Source organism: Syngnathoides biaculeatus, chromosome 2 (assembly GCF_019802595.1).
Source record: "Syngnathoides biaculeatus isolate LvHL_M chromosome 2, ASM1980259v1, whole genome shotgun sequence".
In the NCBI taxonomy this organism is placed as follows: Eukaryota; Metazoa; Chordata; class Actinopteri; order Syngnathiformes; family Syngnathidae; genus Syngnathoides; species Syngnathoides biaculeatus.
The window spans coordinates 10,992,864-11,011,113 of NC_084641.1; the positions used below are offsets into that span (position 1 = coordinate 10,992,864).

At 40.3% G+C, this 18,250-nt stretch overlaps 3 protein-coding genes and 1 long non-coding RNA gene across 6 annotated transcripts in view; 3 read left to right on the forward strand and 1 right to left on the reverse strand.

Annotated features, from left to right (window-relative positions):
• prkar2aa (protein kinase, cAMP-dependent, regulatory, type II, alpha A) overlaps positions 1-12,855 on the forward strand; it is a 61,261-nt gene extending 48,406 nt beyond the window's left edge. For both annotated transcript variants that reach the window (XM_061833124.1, XM_061833115.1), the window contains exons 7-11: positions 5,490-5,591; positions 6,423-6,497; positions 6,701-6,766; positions 7,284-7,422; positions 11,649-12,855. In XM_061833124.1, the coding sequence (XP_061689108.1) occupies positions 5,490-5,591; positions 6,423-6,497; positions 6,701-6,766; positions 7,284-7,422; positions 11,649-11,773 (507 nt within the window). In that variant the 3' untranslated portion in view covers positions 11,774-12,855. The remainder of the gene's footprint in view (positions 1-5,489; positions 5,592-6,422; positions 6,498-6,700; positions 6,767-7,283; positions 7,423-11,648) is intronic.
• A 122-nt stretch (positions 12,856-12,977) lies between these two features.
• Positions 12,978-16,615, forward strand: LOC133507762 (N-alpha-acetyltransferase 80). Of its 2 annotated transcripts, none has more exons than XM_061833173.1 (2): positions 12,978-13,119; positions 14,801-16,615. In XM_061833173.1, exon 2 carries the CDS (start codon positions 14,815-14,817, stop codon positions 15,655-15,657), a length of 843 nt encoding a protein of 280 aa, XP_061689157.1. In that variant the 5' UTR covers positions 12,978-13,119; positions 14,801-14,814; the 3' UTR covers positions 15,658-16,615. The 2 variants fall into 2 exon arrangements, with proteins under 2 accessions (XP_061689157.1, XP_061689161.1); XM_061833177.1 differs by having other exon boundaries at positions 13,038-13,115.
• The window catches only part of lamb2 (laminin, beta 2 (laminin S)), a 58,125-nt gene continuing 52,996 nt past the window's right edge, over positions 13,122-18,250 (forward strand). Inside the window, exon 1 of the mRNA XM_061833103.1 lies at positions 13,122-13,458. The gene's annotated coding sequence lies outside the window, so the exon portion shown is untranslated. The remainder of the gene's footprint in view (positions 13,459-18,250) is intronic.
• Positions 16,757-18,247, reverse strand: LOC133507772 (uncharacterized). The gene is made up of 2 exons (XR_009796890.1): positions 18,138-18,247; positions 16,757-18,018 (listed from the first exon to the last, which is right to left on the reverse strand). It is a non-coding gene; the product is annotated as an uncharacterized LOC133507772 (long non-coding RNA).

Consider the following 18,250-nt stretch of genomic DNA (forward strand, 5'->3'; position numbering starts at 1 on the left):
AGCTGCCAGGCAAAAGAGGAAGACCAAAGAGAAGGTTTATGGATGTGGTGAGGGAAGACATGAGGGCAGTTGGGGTTAGAGAGGAAGATGCAGGAGATAGGCTAAGATGGCAAAAGATGACACGCTGTGGCGACCCCTAACGGGACAAGTCGAAAGGAAAAGAAGAAGAAGAAGAAGAAGAAGATGACTGATTGTTGTCCTATGGACAGACTCTCCCACCTCAGCTGTAGATCTATGCAGTTCATACAGAGTGATCATGGGCCTCTTGACTGCATCTCTGATCAGTCTTCTCCTTGTTCGAGGTGAAAGTTTAGAACGATGGCCGGGTCTTGGTAGATTTCCAGTTATCTGATACTCCTTCCATTTCAATATGATTGCTTACTCAGAGCTCCTTGAGAAGTTTAAAGCTTGGAAATCTTTTTGTATCCAAATCCGGCTTTCTCCCCAACAGTATCTCAGACCTGCCTGTTCCTTGGTCTTCATTATGCTCTCTACACTTCAAACAGTACCCTGAGACCATCACAGACCAGGTGCATTTAGACGGAGACTTGATTACACACAGGTGAATTCTATTTATCATCATCAGTCAACATTGGATCATTCAAAGATGCTGATGCAGAGATGCAATAAATTTAGTTCCACTTCACGATTGTGTCCCACTTGTTGACTTTTGACAACAACAACAAAAAATTATATATTTATGTTTGAAGCTTGAAATGTGGCGAAAGGTTTAAAAGTTCAAGGGGGACGAATACTTTCACAAGGCACTGTAATTTACTTTCACACACTGCTCAGATGTTAGGAAAGCCAAGCTTTCTCTGATAGTGGCCTTCAGCTCTTCTGCATTGTTGGATCTTGCATATCACATCATCCTCTTCACAATGCCCCATAGATTTTCTTTGAGGTTGAGGTCAGGTGACTTTGCTGGCCAATCAATAACGGGGATACCATTCTCCTTAAACCAGGTACTGGTAGCTTTGGCACTCTGTGCAGGTGCCAATTCCTGTTGGAAAATGAAATCTTCATTGACAAAGTTGATCAGCACCTGGAAGTTTGAAATGCTGTAAAATTTTCTAGTAGACTGCTACGTTGACCTTGGATCTAAGGATATGCAGTGGACCAACACCATTACGTCATGGCACCCCAAACCATCACTGGCTGGCTGTGGAACTTTACTCCCGACCTCAACCAATGTAGATTGTGTGCCTCTCCTCTCTTCCTCTAGACTCTGAGACTTTGATTTCCAAAGAACATGCAAAACAACCCAAAATGCAAACGCTCATCAACATAACTTTGGACCACTTTGTAGTAAAGCCATTTTTTGTCTCTAGCTCAGGCAAGCCTTTTCTGACATTCTCTTGTTCAAGTGTGTCTTCTCACAAGGAATGCCAAAGCTGAAACCCATGTCTTGCATATGTCTGTGCGTGATGGTTCTTGAAGCGCCGACTCCAGCTGTCGTCAGCTCTTTGTTAATCTCCCCCACATTTTTATTTTTTTTCCACAATCCTCTCTAGTGTGCAGTTATTCATTTTGTTTGTACTGTACACTTTTTGCTACCAAATATTTTCCTCCCCTTTCACCTCTCTATTAATGTGCTTGGAAACGGAGCAGTGCACAGCCAGCCTCTATAGCAATGACATTTTGTGTTTTGCCCTCCTTGTGCAAGGTGTCAATGGTCATCCTTTGTACAACTGCCAGGTCAGCAGTCTTACATATTATTTTGTAGCCTACAGAACTAGACTGAGAGACTGATAAAAGGCCTTTGCAGGTGTTTTGAGTTAAGTAACTGATTAGGCCAACCCCCCCCCCATAAAGAAAGTTTCATTTAACTAGGGTTGGTAGGTTTTTTTTATTTTATTTTTTAAAATAATTTTTACTCCATCTTCAGTAGATGGTGGTGTCATTTTCTTGTCAGTTCTCATTAATTCACGCTCTTGCATGCATAACGAAATCCAAATTCATGAAGGCTTAGTCCAAAAAACATGAAACAATGTCAAAAATCAGACATGGCAAAACATGAAAACGTAACTTGACTTGATATGGGTTGTCACACTATGGCATGGGACGAGACAGTTATGCTAGCTGAGGCCCGTGAACACACATGCATATACTTGCACACAACGATCTGGCAAAAAGTTGCATGAAAAACAAATCTTAAATGCACAACGTAATAAGCGCACACGAGTAACTGCCACACAGTCAAGCTGTCTGCCGCGGCTGCTGTCAAGACACCCCACAACTCTGTGCTTTTGGGCGTACTGTGACTCCTTCAGATATTTATTACATGTTATCAATCGGGAAATCGGAACAACAAGCTTTTCTTTATTTTTTTTTTTTCCAAATATGCCTCAGTGTGTGGCACCAGGTATCTTCAATATTGCACCTCTTCACTATTTTCAAATTTTCCGAGATACTCATTGCAGTTTTCATGAGTTGTCCATTGTAATCAACATTAAAAGAAATAATTCATGTCAGTCTGTGTGAAAAGAATGTATTATGATACGTTTTGCTTTTTGAATGGAATTTCTTAAATCAACTTTTTCGCAATATTCTAATTAACGAGCACCTGTAGATTTTCTAGAGAGGGAAAAAGAGTTGTGCTGGTTTTGACGTTATGTGTTTTTTCTCCTGTATTTAGTTTTAACATCTCGATATTTATACATCCAAGCCATAAAGAGAATTGCAATTTCACTTTTTGTCCCAATATAGTCCAGCACTAATTCAAAGCTGCCTGGCCCTGTGTTGGGAAAGTAAAGGCATCCATTGTTAAATAATGAGGCGGAACGGTGTTGCAACTTGTTAAATCAAATCAGACTGAACCTCTTCTATTTCAGGTCAGTCATGATCGTCAATTTTTTTTTATTTTGTTAATTGCCAGAATAATAATGAGAGAGAGAATTTCTTGGAGAATTTTATATTAGTTTCTTCGAGGTCAAAAAATTTGATAGAGTGAAGAAAATAAGTATTTGAACAGCCTGGTATATTGCAAGTTCACTTAGAAATCATGGAGGGGTCTAAAATTTTCATCGTAGGTGCATGCAAAATCTCACAATAAATGGCCGTGGTCATCCTCTTCTTAACACAGTGCAGTCGTCCTGTCCCATGTGAAGAAAAACACCAATAAAGCTTGATGGTACAACCCCATGCTTCAAAGTAGGGATGGTATTCTTGGGATGAAACTCATCATTCGTTTTCCTCCAAACACGGTGAGTGGAATTATGCCCAAAAAGTTACATTTTGGTCTCATCTGACCACAAAACTTTCTCCCATGATTCCTCTGTATCATCCAAATGGTCATTGGCAAACGTAAGACGGGCCTTGACATGTGCTAGTTTAAGCAGGGAACCTTCCGTGCCATGCATGATTTCAAACCATGACGTCTTAGTGTACTACCAACAGTCACTTTGGAAACGGTTGTCCCAGCTCTTTTCAGGTCATTGACCAAGTACTGTCGTGTAGTCCTGGGCTGATTCCTCACTTTTCTAAGGATCATTGAGACCCCACAAGATGATATATTGCATGGGGCTCCACTCCAATTGAGATTGACTGTCATGTTTACCTTCTTCCATTTTCTAATGATTGCTCCAATAGTGGACCTTTTTTCAACAAGCTGCTTGGCAATTTCTTCGTAGCCCTTTCCAGCTCTGTGGAGTTGTAGAATTTTGTCTCTGGTGTCTTTGGACAGCTCTTTGGTCTTAGCCATGTTACAAGTTTGAGTCGTACTGATTGTATGGGGTGGACAGGTGTCTTTATGCAGCTAACGACCTCACATAGGTGCATCTGAATTCAGGATAATACTTGGAGTGGAGGTGGACTTTTAAAGGCGGACTAACAAGTCTTTGAGGTTAAGAATTCTAGCTGATAGGTGTTCAAATACTTATTTGCAGCTGTATCAAACAAATAAATTGTTAAAAAAAATCATACATTGTGATTTTGGATTTTTCTTTTTGGATTATCTCTCTCACAGTGGACATGCACCTACAATTACAATTTCAGACCCCTCCATGATTTATAAGTGGGACAATTTGCAATATAGCAGGGTGTTCAAATACTTATTTTCTTTACTGTACATTTCCTTAGGATCGAGTAGCATTTCCCTTCAATTGCATGATTAGGGTCAAATGTTTAGGGCAACCTTCCTCAAGCTTCTGACAGTACTCTGCGGGAATCCTAGCCCATTCCTCCTGACAGAGCTGGTGTAACTAACCCAGGATTATCGGTTGCCTTGCTCGCACACACCTTTTCAGATCACCCATTTGCACCCAAGTTCTAGCTTCCTGGCTGATGTTGAGATGTTGCCTTAATATCTCCATGCAATGTTCTTTCTTCATGATGCCATCTATTTTATGAAGAGCTTCCCCCTTTTCCCTCCACTTGTAACATTGGTTATTATGGCCAAACTTTAGTTTCATCAGACTACAGAACATGTCACCAGAAGTTAAGATATTTGTCTTGGTGTCTTTTTTCAAACTGTAATCTGTTTTTTTTTAATGTTTCTTTGGGAGTAATGGCATCATTCTCAGTGAATGGCCTGTCAACCCATGTTTGTGTAGGACTTATTTCACTGTGGATAATTTCTTACCCGCTTCATCCACCATCTTCACAAGGTCTTTAGCTTTTGTTCTGGGGTTGATTCGCACATTCTCGACCAAAACACGTTCATCTGTGGGACACAGAGCCCGTCTCCTTCCTGAGCATTGTGATGGATGGACATTGCAATGATGATTATATTTGCATGTAATTGAACAGAGGAACGCAGCACCCTCAAGTATCTGGAAATTGCACCCAAGAATGAGCCAGATTTGTGGAACCCCACTATTCTTTCTCTGATTTCTTTGGATTTTCTCATGATTTCAAACAGGGAAGCAGAGTGATTTGAGATATGACCTTAAATCCATCCCCAGGTGTGCCGTCAATTAACTCGCATCATCAGTTAACCTATCAGGAGCTTTCAAAGCCATGACCTCATCATCTTGGGTTCCCAATGCTCTTTTGACCTCAAAGAAAGTAATATAAAATGATTGAATAAATTCTGTCATTGTTGTGGCATTTAACAAAATTAAATAATTTTGGTGATTCTGATGACAAACAGGAGAGGTTTAATTTGATTTGACTTCAGACAGTGAGAAAAAAATATATATAGAGGCAAAATTTTATATATATATATATATATATATATATATACATATATATATTTTGGTACAGTGCATGTAAACTTATGGCTTCAACTGTACATCTCCTTACCGATATGCAAGAGTCATTGCTAGTAATAGAAAATGCTTGATAGTATTTATTTTCCCTTAGTAAATAAATTCACCTTTTCTAAACTGCACATTGTTTTCTTGGGTTATTGTTTACTTGGGTCTATTTTAATTTGTTTGATGATCTTGAAAATTAAATTAGGGAAACTGTCAGGAAAAAAAGGAATAACAAATCAAATGCTTTGAGAATCCAGTTGAGATTTTTTTTGTACCCTTCTTCCCCCTTAGGATCGTGCCACATTTCGGCGACTCATTGTGAAGAACAATGCCAAGAAGCGGAAGATGTATGAGTCTTTTATTGAGTCTGTACCTTTACTCAAATCCCTGGAGGTGAGTACAGTGTTTGAATGAGAGTGTGGATTTAACAATGAATCTGATAAACCTTTTGAGAATGTTTGTAAACAGTTGGAGTCAGGGTTCTTCCAAGTGACATGAGAAGTGGCTAGCAGATATACCCCAGATAGTTTAGGTTTTATTCAATTTAAAACCAAAACTCATAATCCAGCAGAACCTGAGTAAGGAGGATAAATGTAGTGCACAGTGTAATGGTTGAACAGAGAAGATCACAAGTCTGCCTGGTGCCGTAGTAACCACTTTTAAAAGGGCAGTCTGACAAAACCACCATCATCCGGGTTGTGGGAGACACTGTTTTTCACTAAGTATAAATTATTTGGTTGGGTTGTTTTTCAGTAATGTTGGAACACAAAATGACTAGCCTGTGAGGTCACATCAGCTCTCCACGCTGTTATCCATTTCAACGTCAAAATAGCATGACTGTGCCTTTAATCAGAGGAACAGAAAAGCCGAATATTAACCAATCACACTCTGGGAATCTTGATTATTTTTAAATCTGAAGATACCTGTTGAAATGTAAATTAGCTTGTCTTCCTTTTTTCGACTGATGTCATGAATTCAAACTACGGTGTCAAAGAAGAGGGCTAAAATTATTATTAAAGCCATATACCCTGTTTTCCTAATTGCTCTGCCTTGGTCAAAGGTCATGTGTTTGTATCTAAGTAGTGCCATCATACCTATTGCCTCCTTGGAACTACATGTCTATAGAAAAGGTCTTGGGTCATACATGTCTCCAGGTATGAGTATTCTAATCCCACAATTTCTTACCTTTTATTCTTTGTCAATATCCTTGTTAAATCCATGCAGGCAACAGAGAGGATGAAAATTGTGGATGTATTGGGCGCAAAGCAGTTCTCAGATGGTGAGCGCATCATCACACAGGTAAGCCCCTCATATTTACACTCATGTAGGCAGAGTATGACAGTTGTTCTCCAGTTATGTTATTTTAAGGCATCTTGGTTAGGGCATTGTTGATCGGAGCTTTTGTTGGATATTAAAATTTTCTAAGTGTATCTTAAAATAAAATGCGGACTAAAATACTGTCAATTTTTTGTGTCTTCAACTTAAATATCTTTTATTGACAGGGTGACAGTGCTGACTGCTTCTACATAGTAGAATCTGGAGAGGTCAAGATCATGATGAAGAGTAAAGTAAGCAGATTTTGGTTGTGACTGCTTTCAATTGATTGAATTTATATTGTAGAATAATTGTCTCCTATCACCCTACACTACATTTATCTTCGATTGGGAGTCTACCAATTTACTTGAAACATTTTCACATCTATTTGTGCGCTAGCAACATGCCCTTCCCGAAAAAAATACCCTCAAATTTTGACACGATATGTAGTGTTTATGATTGTCTTTTAACCAAAGAATTGATGGAATTATAGGTGCACAATAAAAATTTAGTAGAATCAAATTTGTAAATTCAGGGCTCATGATATCTGGGGTATTCATCATATAATCTATTTCGGTCCATTGGTTTCTCATATTCTTACTGTGCAAAGATACAAAAAAAAAAATAGTCTACCACAGATTTTTTTATGGATCATTTTTACAGTGGCATCCCACACTCTCCATTGAAAAGGTTTTGCCAAGCAACACAGGAACTCAGGATGCTCAGGAGTTGCTAACCTTTAATCCTCTTCCCTCCCATAACACTGTGCAGACGAAGGCAGACCATGCAGACAATGCGGAGGTGGAGATAGCCCGCTGTAGCAGGGGTCAATACTTCGGGGAGCTAGCTTTGGTCACTAACAAGCCCCGGGCTGCCTCAGCCTATGCAGTTGGCAATGTCAAATGTTTGGGTAAGATCAGATACACTCTTCCATCTGCCTTTATTGCATTTGTCCCAAGGCGTTGTGTTTTGTTCTTCATTTGATAATGAACTTAATAATTGCTTTCTTAAGGAATGGATATCCAACCCCCCAATTCCAATTAACGGAACATGTAAATAAAGGAAGGATGCAATGATTTGCAAATCTTTTTTAAACTACAATCAAATGAATACACTATAAACACTTTCATATTCAAACTGAAACTTTTTCTGCAAATACTAATAGTAATAATTCTGAATTTGATTCCTATATCACATTCCAAAAAAAAAGCTGGGTCGAGGGCATGTTTATCATTTTGTTACATCACCTTTTTGTTGATGTTTTGTAGGTAGAATTCTTGCCAATTCTTGCTTGGTGTACAACTTCAAGTGCTCAACAGTCTCTCTGTTGTTGTATTTTGTTTCTCCTAATGCGCAACTGTTTTTCAATAGACAGGTATAGACTGTTAGTAGGTCTGTCTCGCACTCGCACTCTTTCACTACAAAGCGATGCTGTTGTAACATGCAGAATGTTGTTTGGGATTGTCTTTCTGAAATAATCATCTCTGAAAAAGACCTTGCTTGGATGGTAGCATATGTTGCTCCAAAACCTGTATGTACCTTTCAGTATTTATGGTGCCTTCACAGATTTGCAAGTGACCCGTACCATGGGCACTAACACATGCACATACCATCACAGTTGCAAGCTTTTGAACTTTGCACTCATAACAATCTAGATGGTCCTTTTCCCCTTTGGCCAGGGGGCTACAACATCATTACTTTCTAAAAACAATTAGAATTGGGGTCTCTTCAGATCACGGCACACTTTTCCACTTCACGTCAGTCCATCTGAGATGCGCTTGAGCCCAGAGAAGTGTGTCTGGTTTCTATATTTTGTTTCAATATATCTTTCACGTTGCATGGTACTTTAACTTGCATTCGTGGATGTAGAATTTAACAATTATTTTCTGAAGCGTTTCGGAGCTCACGTGGCAATATCTTTTGCACAAAATGATGTGTGGTTCATGCAGTGCACCTGAGGGATCAAACTTCACAGGCATTCAGTGTTGGTTTAAAGCCTTTCTACTGAAAAGATATTAATCCCCCTGGGTCAGAATTAAAGAAATAGAGGTGTACCAGCCCGGTTTACAGTGAGCCTTATTTTCCAATTATCGGTTGAGAAGGCCAAACCAAATGAAATTGCTCCTTATAAACACATCGGAATAAGCAGGCCAAAATACGAATGGAATTTCATCCGGTTTCACAGGGGTGAAATATTCTTTACCAAATTCATCAGAAGCGTTTTTTCAATAAATATATAGTAAACAATCCCAACTACAGAGCTGAGTAAACATTGGACCTCTATCTTGATAAATGATGTCACACTTTTGTTCCAAGTAGTGAACTTACTTACATCCGATTAGAATAAAATCCTTCATGCATAAACAGTTGGCCAGAGCTCTTCAGTTGGAATGACTTCAATCAGAATGACAAAGAAAATCTCCATGTGTGGTTGGTCCTCTGAAGATGAGCCTTTCACCCTTCAATCAAATAGATCTTGATATTCGCTGTAGTCAACTATTGGCTAAATAAATAGTAAACGTCCCAGTGTATGTTAATTAGGGACTAGCACATAATTTTAAGCAAAGCTCTGTTTTAAAGGACATCGCCGCGGTGGAGCGAGTCGTTTAGCTTGTTAACTGTACTACTTTCTGGCAGTCTAGTCATTAGCTAACACAACAAACAGTTTACGGTCCCTGAAGCGTCTGTTTATGTAGGCGTTGGACATAGAGCAAGGCAGTGGAGTGTTGGACAGAGCCAACACTAGCAAAAGTGTAACGTTCTGCCAGTCTTCCATCACACCACAAGCAGCTAATGACCCAACTGTCTAACTTTGACAACTCGCTCTGTTATCTGCGCACCGCCTTACCACAACTATGACAATTTATCGAGTTTGGAAAAACTCTTGTCCATTTTACTTATCGAACGATATGGTGATATAATGACCATGACAAGCCTATTATGAACTGTAGATATCGAATTACCTTACAATTGTATCTCGGGAAACATTGTTCTTAGACTGTTGGACTATATGCTCGTACAGCTGTTCACAAAGTGTGAACGTTGTTCCTTGCTTAGTAGTAAACAATTGATTCCTTCAGGGATGCTCCTTTTATAAACAGTCATGACACGCACCTGTTTATAATTGATTTGCAATTTTACCATCCTCAGCTTTCCCAGTTATTTTGTTTTTGCTGTCCCAGCTTTTTTGGAAACACATTGCAGGCATTATATTCAAAATGAGAGAATATTTGAGGGGTGGTGGGAAACATTCATCAGTTCAAACATAACACATACTGTCTTTGTAGTGTATTCAATTCAGTATAGACCTCGTGCACCTACTTCACCGAAGTCACATGACTGACCATATTGCCGGTCTAACAAAGCATTGTTCAATGCTAAGTCGGTTGGAGACGACACAAAAATGTCTTATAGCACGACGCCCAGAGTCTTGTCCGATACCATTAGACGTTTAGAAGGTGAAAATAAATGAAGGTGCGTGGAAAAATTAGATAAACTTGGCATAGAGGACCCGTTTTTAATGCCGAAGTCGATGTTTTTGCCGATAAGAAATTGGACTGGTGAGTAAGTCGTTGAGATTTATACAGAAGAGTTTGAAAGCGTAGAAAAGTCTGGACGCATACAAATACTCCGTTGCCAGATCTGTTCTTAATCAGGAATAAATCCCACATAGTGACGGGTAGACGGCTCCTGAACGTGGAAGCTTGTTCGGCCACACCTTTAACCTTTGCCAGAATCCATCGATCTTTTCAGCTAGTATTCAATACAAATACCAATATTTAAATAAAGGACCCCTGGTTCTACACAAACTCGCATTCATTAACTATTATTGGGGAAAAAAACAGAGGACGGAGTCGTCTGCCTGGAACGTACACAAAAGCGATTGCAGGCACACTTAACTTCCGTAAACCTCTGTGACAGACATTTTTTTTTTAAAACTCATTGTTCTCAATTTGGCATTATAAATACTTCTTGGTAATTTGAGATTGAGAAGAATAATTCCTACCTGAAATGAAGTGATCGCTACACAGTTGTGTGTATTTTTTGGCCATCATCTATCACGTTTAATTGCTGAAATTCATCGATCTTTTCTGGTCTTTTCAGCTGGTATGCTATAGAATGATCTCTTTGCATATCTGTCTCGTATGTTGTGATAACCAACAGCTCAACAGGTCTCAGGTATTGTAAATATTCTCATCCGGTTCATTGTCTCCCACAATGCCGAGCAGCTCTGTTTTGACCGGCAATATGGCGGCGTGAAAATGGTGACGTCACCTGCATTAACTCGATAGGGTGGAAAAGATTTGGAAGTCATTGCATCAATATTCTGTTTCACATTTTACACAACATCCCAACTTACTCAGAACTGGGTTTGCATATCCCTCTATTATAACTGTACAATGCATTATTTGAACCACCCTCTTCAAATGTGTTTGTGATGAAATGCTTGCAAAATTGTGCTGGGTGTTGTCATTCTATTATCAAGTGGCTTTTGAGTTCTCAATCATGCAACACCACAATTGTAAATCAGGCTGGGGAATAAACGATAAAATAACTAGCACAATGGTACTCTGACTTACAAGTGCCCACATTTTGAGTTACGAGTACCTGTTTAGTCGAATTTTCGTTGTTGTGAGCCAATATTCAAGTTATGAGCATGCTTCTGAAGAATGCTATTGCTTGAGTTTGGTGAAAACAAAAGTCCCTGATGCAGTTTAAGATGGTTATTTAGCATAAAATTCAAACACTATCACAAAACGAAAACACTAGCATGGAGCGGATCCCATGCTCCATAAAAGCACACAACACATGTACTAGTGTGTGCATGTGTGTGAGAGAGAGAGATACTTTTGACTTATACTTTATGAAACCAGTGTTTTGTTTATGTTCTCCCATGTTTTTATATTTTACAAAACAGTGATAAATTTTAAAATGTAAGAAAATAATTGTTTTGGACTAGGTCAAGATCCCATATAAGTATGATTTTTGAATGGCATTTAATTTCCCTTGATTCTCACCTTCAAGGTTTTTTTAATTCATTTAATCTTAGCAAAATAAGATCAGTGAAATGGTTAGCGTTGATAGTTTGGCATCCGAGTCGACTTCACACGGACTCACATAATGCACTCCTTGCAGTAATAGACGTCCAAGCCTTTGAGCGCCTCCTGGGCTCCTGTAAAGAGATCATGAAGAGGAACATCGCCCACTACGAGGAGCAGCTGGTGGCCCTCTTCGGCTCGAGCATGGACCTGAGAGACTGAGCCTCCCACTCCACCCTCCGTGCCTTCTATTTACACACACTCACATTTTCACATAAATACATACATACACATGAAATAAGCTTTACCAATACTTTGCAAACATGAGAAATTGTATTAGACCCATATGCAAAAGGATTAAGTTTTCCTTTGCACATACAATGATAAAACTACTTAGATATTCTCTTCCACATGCACTCTCTAATCTACACGTGCGCGCGCACAGACACGCACACAGGTGACTTGGCCATAGCCTTGTTTTTTCCTTTCCCCCCCCCCCTTTTTTTTTTCCTTCTCCTTCCACACCAGCTTCAACCTTTCGGCACCAGTGTCTTTAGCTGCGTTCACTTGTATGCAGGAAAAGCAGCAGGAGGACATACAATGAATGCGTGCTCACACCCAGACACGACGTTTTTAGAAACACATCACTACTCATGGTTTCTATGGCAGTGTTCACATTCACTTTACGTTTGCTTTAACAGCTCTAAATTGCCTCAGCCAAGGACACGTGCACGCGCACACAGACACACGGATACACACTAAGGGGGGTACACTTATGAAACAAACCGCATTTGCAAAAACACAAAATGGAGCTGACAAACTGAAAAAAAAAAGTTGAGGAAAATGCAAAAAAAAAAAAAAGTTTGACAACTTTTAGAAAAATTTTATGAACATAAAACCACAGAAGCTTTGATAAAAAAATATTTAAATATATATGAAAAAAAAGTGTTTCCTCAGTGAGAGGTCAGGGTTCAAAACAAAGTAAGGACACTCCATTTCTTCCTCAACTGTTGTTGATTGAGTTCAGTTAGTGCCGGTGTTTATTACAGTACCACAGAGGAAGTGGTAAAAACAACATCCTCCATTTTGGGGACTTTGTTCTGTCGTTGATGCCGCCATTCATTGTATTCAATTATTTATGTATTATGTACTTTTGTTTTTGAAGAACTGATAATTTCATCCATCTCTCTAAATATGGGGAAAAAAAGTGAATAAAAAAACAGTGCTGATTTCTCCTCTATTATCTGAGTTGTCCTGGATGGAAAGAAAAAAGACAAAAATAAAGCAAACTTTTTGTTAAAACAGTTTTCTAATATGGAATTTTTTTAAATTCTGTTTTTCGGATCAAGGCAATTTGAAGTTGGAAGCATTCATTCATGTAAGGCATCGCTATATTTTGAACAACGTCCCAACCAAATTTCAGTCGGTGTTTGTGCTACAGCGCAATACAATAGCACGTGTCGGTGTAATACCACTCCAGCACGTATGGTGGAGGACGTGGATCAGACGAGCGGTCGGAGTTGAAGCCTCACACACTTGTCTTTCCTTTTCCGGAGACTGCCGTGTGCGTGAGTGTCGCCATTGAACTGATCCCGGAGCAGTTGTTTGTCATTCGTTAGTTGTACGAGCAAGGCAGATGCTGATCAGATAGGCTGGTTCTGGGTTAAGGAGCAGGAGAGACTCGCCCCGGCGACCGAGCGTAAAAACTAAAAATGTTGGTTGCGTTATAGTGGACTTGTATAGGATGAACAAATGGTGTGATTCAGAAAGGCGCTAAATATAACAAGGAACTGATGTGCGCTTTACGTCGTTTGCACCAAGCTGAAAGTTATCATGATCAGCTGGGTGTGCAACTTTGCCTGACGTCATTTTCTGTAGCACGCAAATTGACGCCCCTGGAACAACTGGTGAGAGAAATATAACATCCATTTACACGTTGTGTCCGTTAATTGTGACTTATTTGTGACATTGTTCGTGCGTTTGTGGATCAGCGGGCACGCGCATTGAACTTGTACTTTTAGGCGAACGTAATGCAGTTTAGGTCGAACTCCATCCGCGAGGGGGCAGTGTTGTCTCCGTTGAGCGCATAGATTTGAGAGATTTTTTTTTTTTTTTTTTTTCTTTGAACATCTTGCTGACAGACGACGAAGGCCGTTTTGTAAGACTGGGGTGTCAGCCTACGAAGAAAACCAAGCTAATCATAGATTTATTTTTCTTGTACAAAAAAAAAAAAACTACGCAACACCTCTGAAGGGTCACGACAGTGCAATGTAGCACTGGACGAGATAGCCAACACACGTTTTATTCTCCATGTTCTCCAAACAATGACTGTGTAAACACCCAAACCACCAAAAGAGATCAGATTCTTCTCCAGCCATGTTTTTGGGAAGTGGGAGGAAACCAGAGTGCAGATAGAAGAGACTCGAAACACTTTCGCTGCTTCTGCTGCTAAAAAGTACTGTAATGGTGCTTTTAGGCCGTTACACTGATCGAAATTCCACTTACAACTTTTATTCATAATTTAATGGTTAACTATTTTGTACACGAGACTTTGACTTTTGCAGTGGGTGCCGTTTGGAATTTAAGCGTTGTAATGCTTAAATGTAGTTCATCAAACGACACAAGAAAATCACATGACCTCACACAACGTCTTCTTGTGGGCATCCTGGTTATGGTTATTAAAACTAGCTTCCATGTATTGTAGTATTTGTCTGGCACTGTCTGCCCAAGCATGTTGAAGCCCAGGTGTAACTGCATTTAGGAATAGCTTTACGAGTTAAAAGTGAAAAATTATCCCACATAAACTAACTCGCAAAATGTGTTTAGTGGGAAATCTGGGCACATATTTATTTTCAGAATGGCAACAGGTGGATGCTGAGGTTGATTGTACCTTCGGCCATCTAGTGGAAGAGCATGAAATTGTTCTGCCTGCGACTCAATGGCATGAATGAACAAAGTACACCTGATGATGTTTGGCTGTTGTACGAATTTGTGACTGCACAGAAGTTGAAAACCACTGGTATATCGTAGCTTAATAACGAAAACCCATTGGATCAGTGTGGAATGCATTTCAAATGTCAGGCAGTCTATTTCAAGCTCGGCTCCAGCGCTTCTCTCCTGCAGCCCCCCTGACAAGCATGCAGAGCCCATATGTCCAAGCTGCTTATCCTCACAAGGGCCGCGGGACTGCACGAGCCCAGCTTGCGTAATGTCGTTTAACACTGACTGGTCAAACCCTGATCACCACAGGGCGGCGTTTTAGAATGATGGTGACCGGAGACACGGGCGTTATGGATCTACGTTCTCCGACGGTCTCTGAAGCCTCCACGTTGGATGATGAAAGTGTAACGAAAAGCCGATCAGAGCGTCGACCAGCAGAGGGGATCCGTGTTATTCCCATCCACCTCCGCCCGGACCTGCTGCTTCCCTGCGCTGACCTCGTCAACTCCGAGTGGCAGAGGAGCCAAGCTGCCCGCGTTCACTCGCTGCAGAAATCCTGTCCGGAGTTCCCCATCTGCCTGGTTCTGTTGCAAGGTTCCAAAGACGCCGAGAGGATCCTGGGACACGCTCGACTCTCCAGAGTCGTAGACCGCGGCGGCAGCCTGTTCGTGGAGTCGGTGGTCGTGTCAAAGGCGGAGAGGGGCAAAGGCTACGGGCGAACATTGATGGAGGAGACAGAGCGCTATGCCAAAAGCCGAGGCTTCAGTCGCTTGTGCTTGACCACCCACGATAAGCAACATTTCTACGCCCACATCGGCTATGCGCTGTCGACGCCGGTGCAGAACGCCGGAGCCGTGGCATCATTCGTTCCGATGGAGATGCTTGTCAGGTTTTCCCGGATGCCTGATGTAGAGGTGAACATGCAAAAACAAACACAGAAGGTTGGAAAGGGGCACCCAGTTGGGACTGCTGGACCTCCTCCTCAGTGTTCTATACCTCAACTCTCTCCGACATCCTCCATCCTTCCTCCTCCGCCTCCTCCACCACCACCACCTCCTTCCACCCCTCCTCCTCCTGGAGGAGAACCCATGATTCAGACTCTCACGAAAACTCCCTACAGAGATGCAAAGGGAGTGTCGATTTTTTGGATGCACAAAGACCTCTGAAGACAATTCTGGGGTAAACGGTCTCAAAAAGAAACTAGTGGACAAAACCTAAAGAGAGATGAGTTCTAAAGCTTTTATGTACTAGATCATATCTGGAGCCCATTAAATTTTAACACCACTAAACTACGGGAGGTGTGTAATCCTTACAATGCACGTATCGTGTTCTTCCGTTATTTTTTTTTAGTTCTGGGATGACGGCAAAATGACATGGTTCCTCTTTGACAGAAAAATATATCAGCATCCATTTTCTGAAGAGCTTGTTCGAGCATCACGGAAGAAGAATAATTCAATGAATGTTATTGGAAATATTTGTTTTGTTGCAGTAGATACAAAAAAAATCTACACCCCTCTTCAAATGTAATTTTTTTGTGATGGAAAAGAATGAGACAATCATTTCAAAAGGTTTTCCCACCATTAATGTAACTGATAACATGCACAATTCATTTCAGGAAAAAATCTTTCTAGAGATAAAGGCAAAATAAATGACTGAAAGTGTCTGTTTGTTTAAAAAAAAAGTCTTCCTGTCTATACTGTCAATTTGCAGGTAAGAATAATGTTTGTAATGTTGGTTAGGTGAAGACTCCCGTAGGTGTGACTGTTACTGTGATTGGCTGTTTGTTCAAAAGTGCTTTGTGATTGGCCAGCAACTAGTTGGGTGTTTGTGCTGCCTCTCACCTCCAACACTGCTTATGACCCAAGTGAGGATGTGTGCTGACAAATGTTGTTCTTAATCTATTTGTTGACCAAGCGGTGACCTTTGCCCCATCCTTGCATTCAAACTTCTGAGCCTCTTGACGATGCTCCTTTTATAATCAATCACGACCCTCACACGTTACAATTTAACATGTTCATGTGTGGAATGTTTGTTTGAAACAGTTTTTTTTTTTTTTAGCGTTCCCTCAACTTTTTTCTTTTGTGTTTGTTTTGTTTTGTTGCCCCTGTTACAGCTTTTTGGGAATGTGTTCCAGGCATCAAATTAAAAAAGGGACACAAAGTTCCCCCCCCCCAAAAAAAAATTCACATTGAATAGCTTGGTTTTTTTTTTTTCCTTACTTTTATTCAATTGAATATGGGTTGAAAAGGTGCACAAGCCATGGTATTCTTTTTTTTTTTAATTGTTTCACACAATACACACACTTGAATTAATCAGAATCAGATTTTTAAAACTTTCATTTAATAATAAGCACTATTTTATTTTAAGACATGATGCTGGCTACAAATTGACAGCCCCGAATGTACAATTTTATTTTGATACTTCACACACCTTGTGTCACATTTGTTGGAGAAGACTTCTTTTTTTGGTTTTGCATTTTAAAAACAGCATAGATAAATGAATAATGGAAAATGAACCAAAAGGAATGAATGGTTTGACTCCTTTTCATTAATTGCAATGATCTAAATTGACTTTGTTATGTGAACAGTGTCCATTTGACACCCCTTTCCCCGCTCTTTGTGTACTGTTCGTCCTCGATTCTTTATCTGTGAATTCATATTTACATGCCATTTACTGTCTTAACAATACTGATTAGGTCAAAGGGCCTGGATTGATCTGATTCTTTGTAACGGCTGTTTACATGTTGCCAGCATGTTTTTAAGGTAGCATTTTCCCTTAAAACAGATTCTCCCGATAGTCCAATTAACACATACATGAAAAGTTAGCTTTGCCCACACTTCATCAATAATTCTCCCCAAAATAAATTGCTTTTGACAGAGCCAGAACACTGCCGCCTATATGACTCCACATGCTAGACTTTGGCCAAGACCCCAGATTCTGTTTTTTCATCAATAGTCTCTCCAAACACAAGAATGACGTGGTAGATTTTTGCGTTATTATGCAGTCGTTGAGTCTGTGCCAAAGACAGTTAACCTTTAGTTCCTTTCCCTAATTGGTAAATGCGTTGCGCCAGCCTGGATCTCAAACAACAACAAAAACAGGCATGTTAAGTCTGGCGTGTATTTTTCAGTGTGTATTATTCCTTCGCGGTACTACTGTACTGCATAGCTTATTTGGGATGGCTGTTCAAAAGATGAGCAAAACTATGGGGGATGTCGTTTTGCTAGCATCAACCCAACCATTTTCCATTCGCCTTATTCTCACTACCGTAATCCCATCTGACTTTGGGTGAGATGCGGGGTACGCCCTGAACAGGTCGCCAGCCGATCGAGACAACGGACAGTTTTAGGATCCGCAATGAACCCACCGTGCACGTTTTTGGAATGTGAGGGGAAAACGCAGCAACTAGAGAAAACCCACGCAGGGGGGGAGAATTTATGTAAACTCAACACAGGTGAGGCCGGATTTGAACGTGTGTCCTCAGAGCAGCGAGGCAGATGTGCCACCTTTGAAAGCATTTCTTCACACTGCAAAGTATAAAAGGGGAACTATTTAGCACCTGCAATTTTGTTATTAATATTTTTTTGTCAGCATTTGTACATATACTTTAGGCAATCGTTCAATCAGTGTGTATACTATTAATTACCGTTCTTCCTTTTGACACAATCTTCTGGACTTAAGTATAGGCCAGGGTGTGAGTTTGAGTACTTCTGCCCTCTGGGTACAGAATGTGAGTACTTGAGCCCCCTGCCCCCCCCC

Bases quoted from the DNA above. Each gene is read 5' to 3' on its own strand.
- LOC133507762 (XM_061833173.1), top strand. From the start codon at position 14,815: ATGATGGTGACCGGAGACACGGGCGTTATGGATCTACGTTCTCCGACG.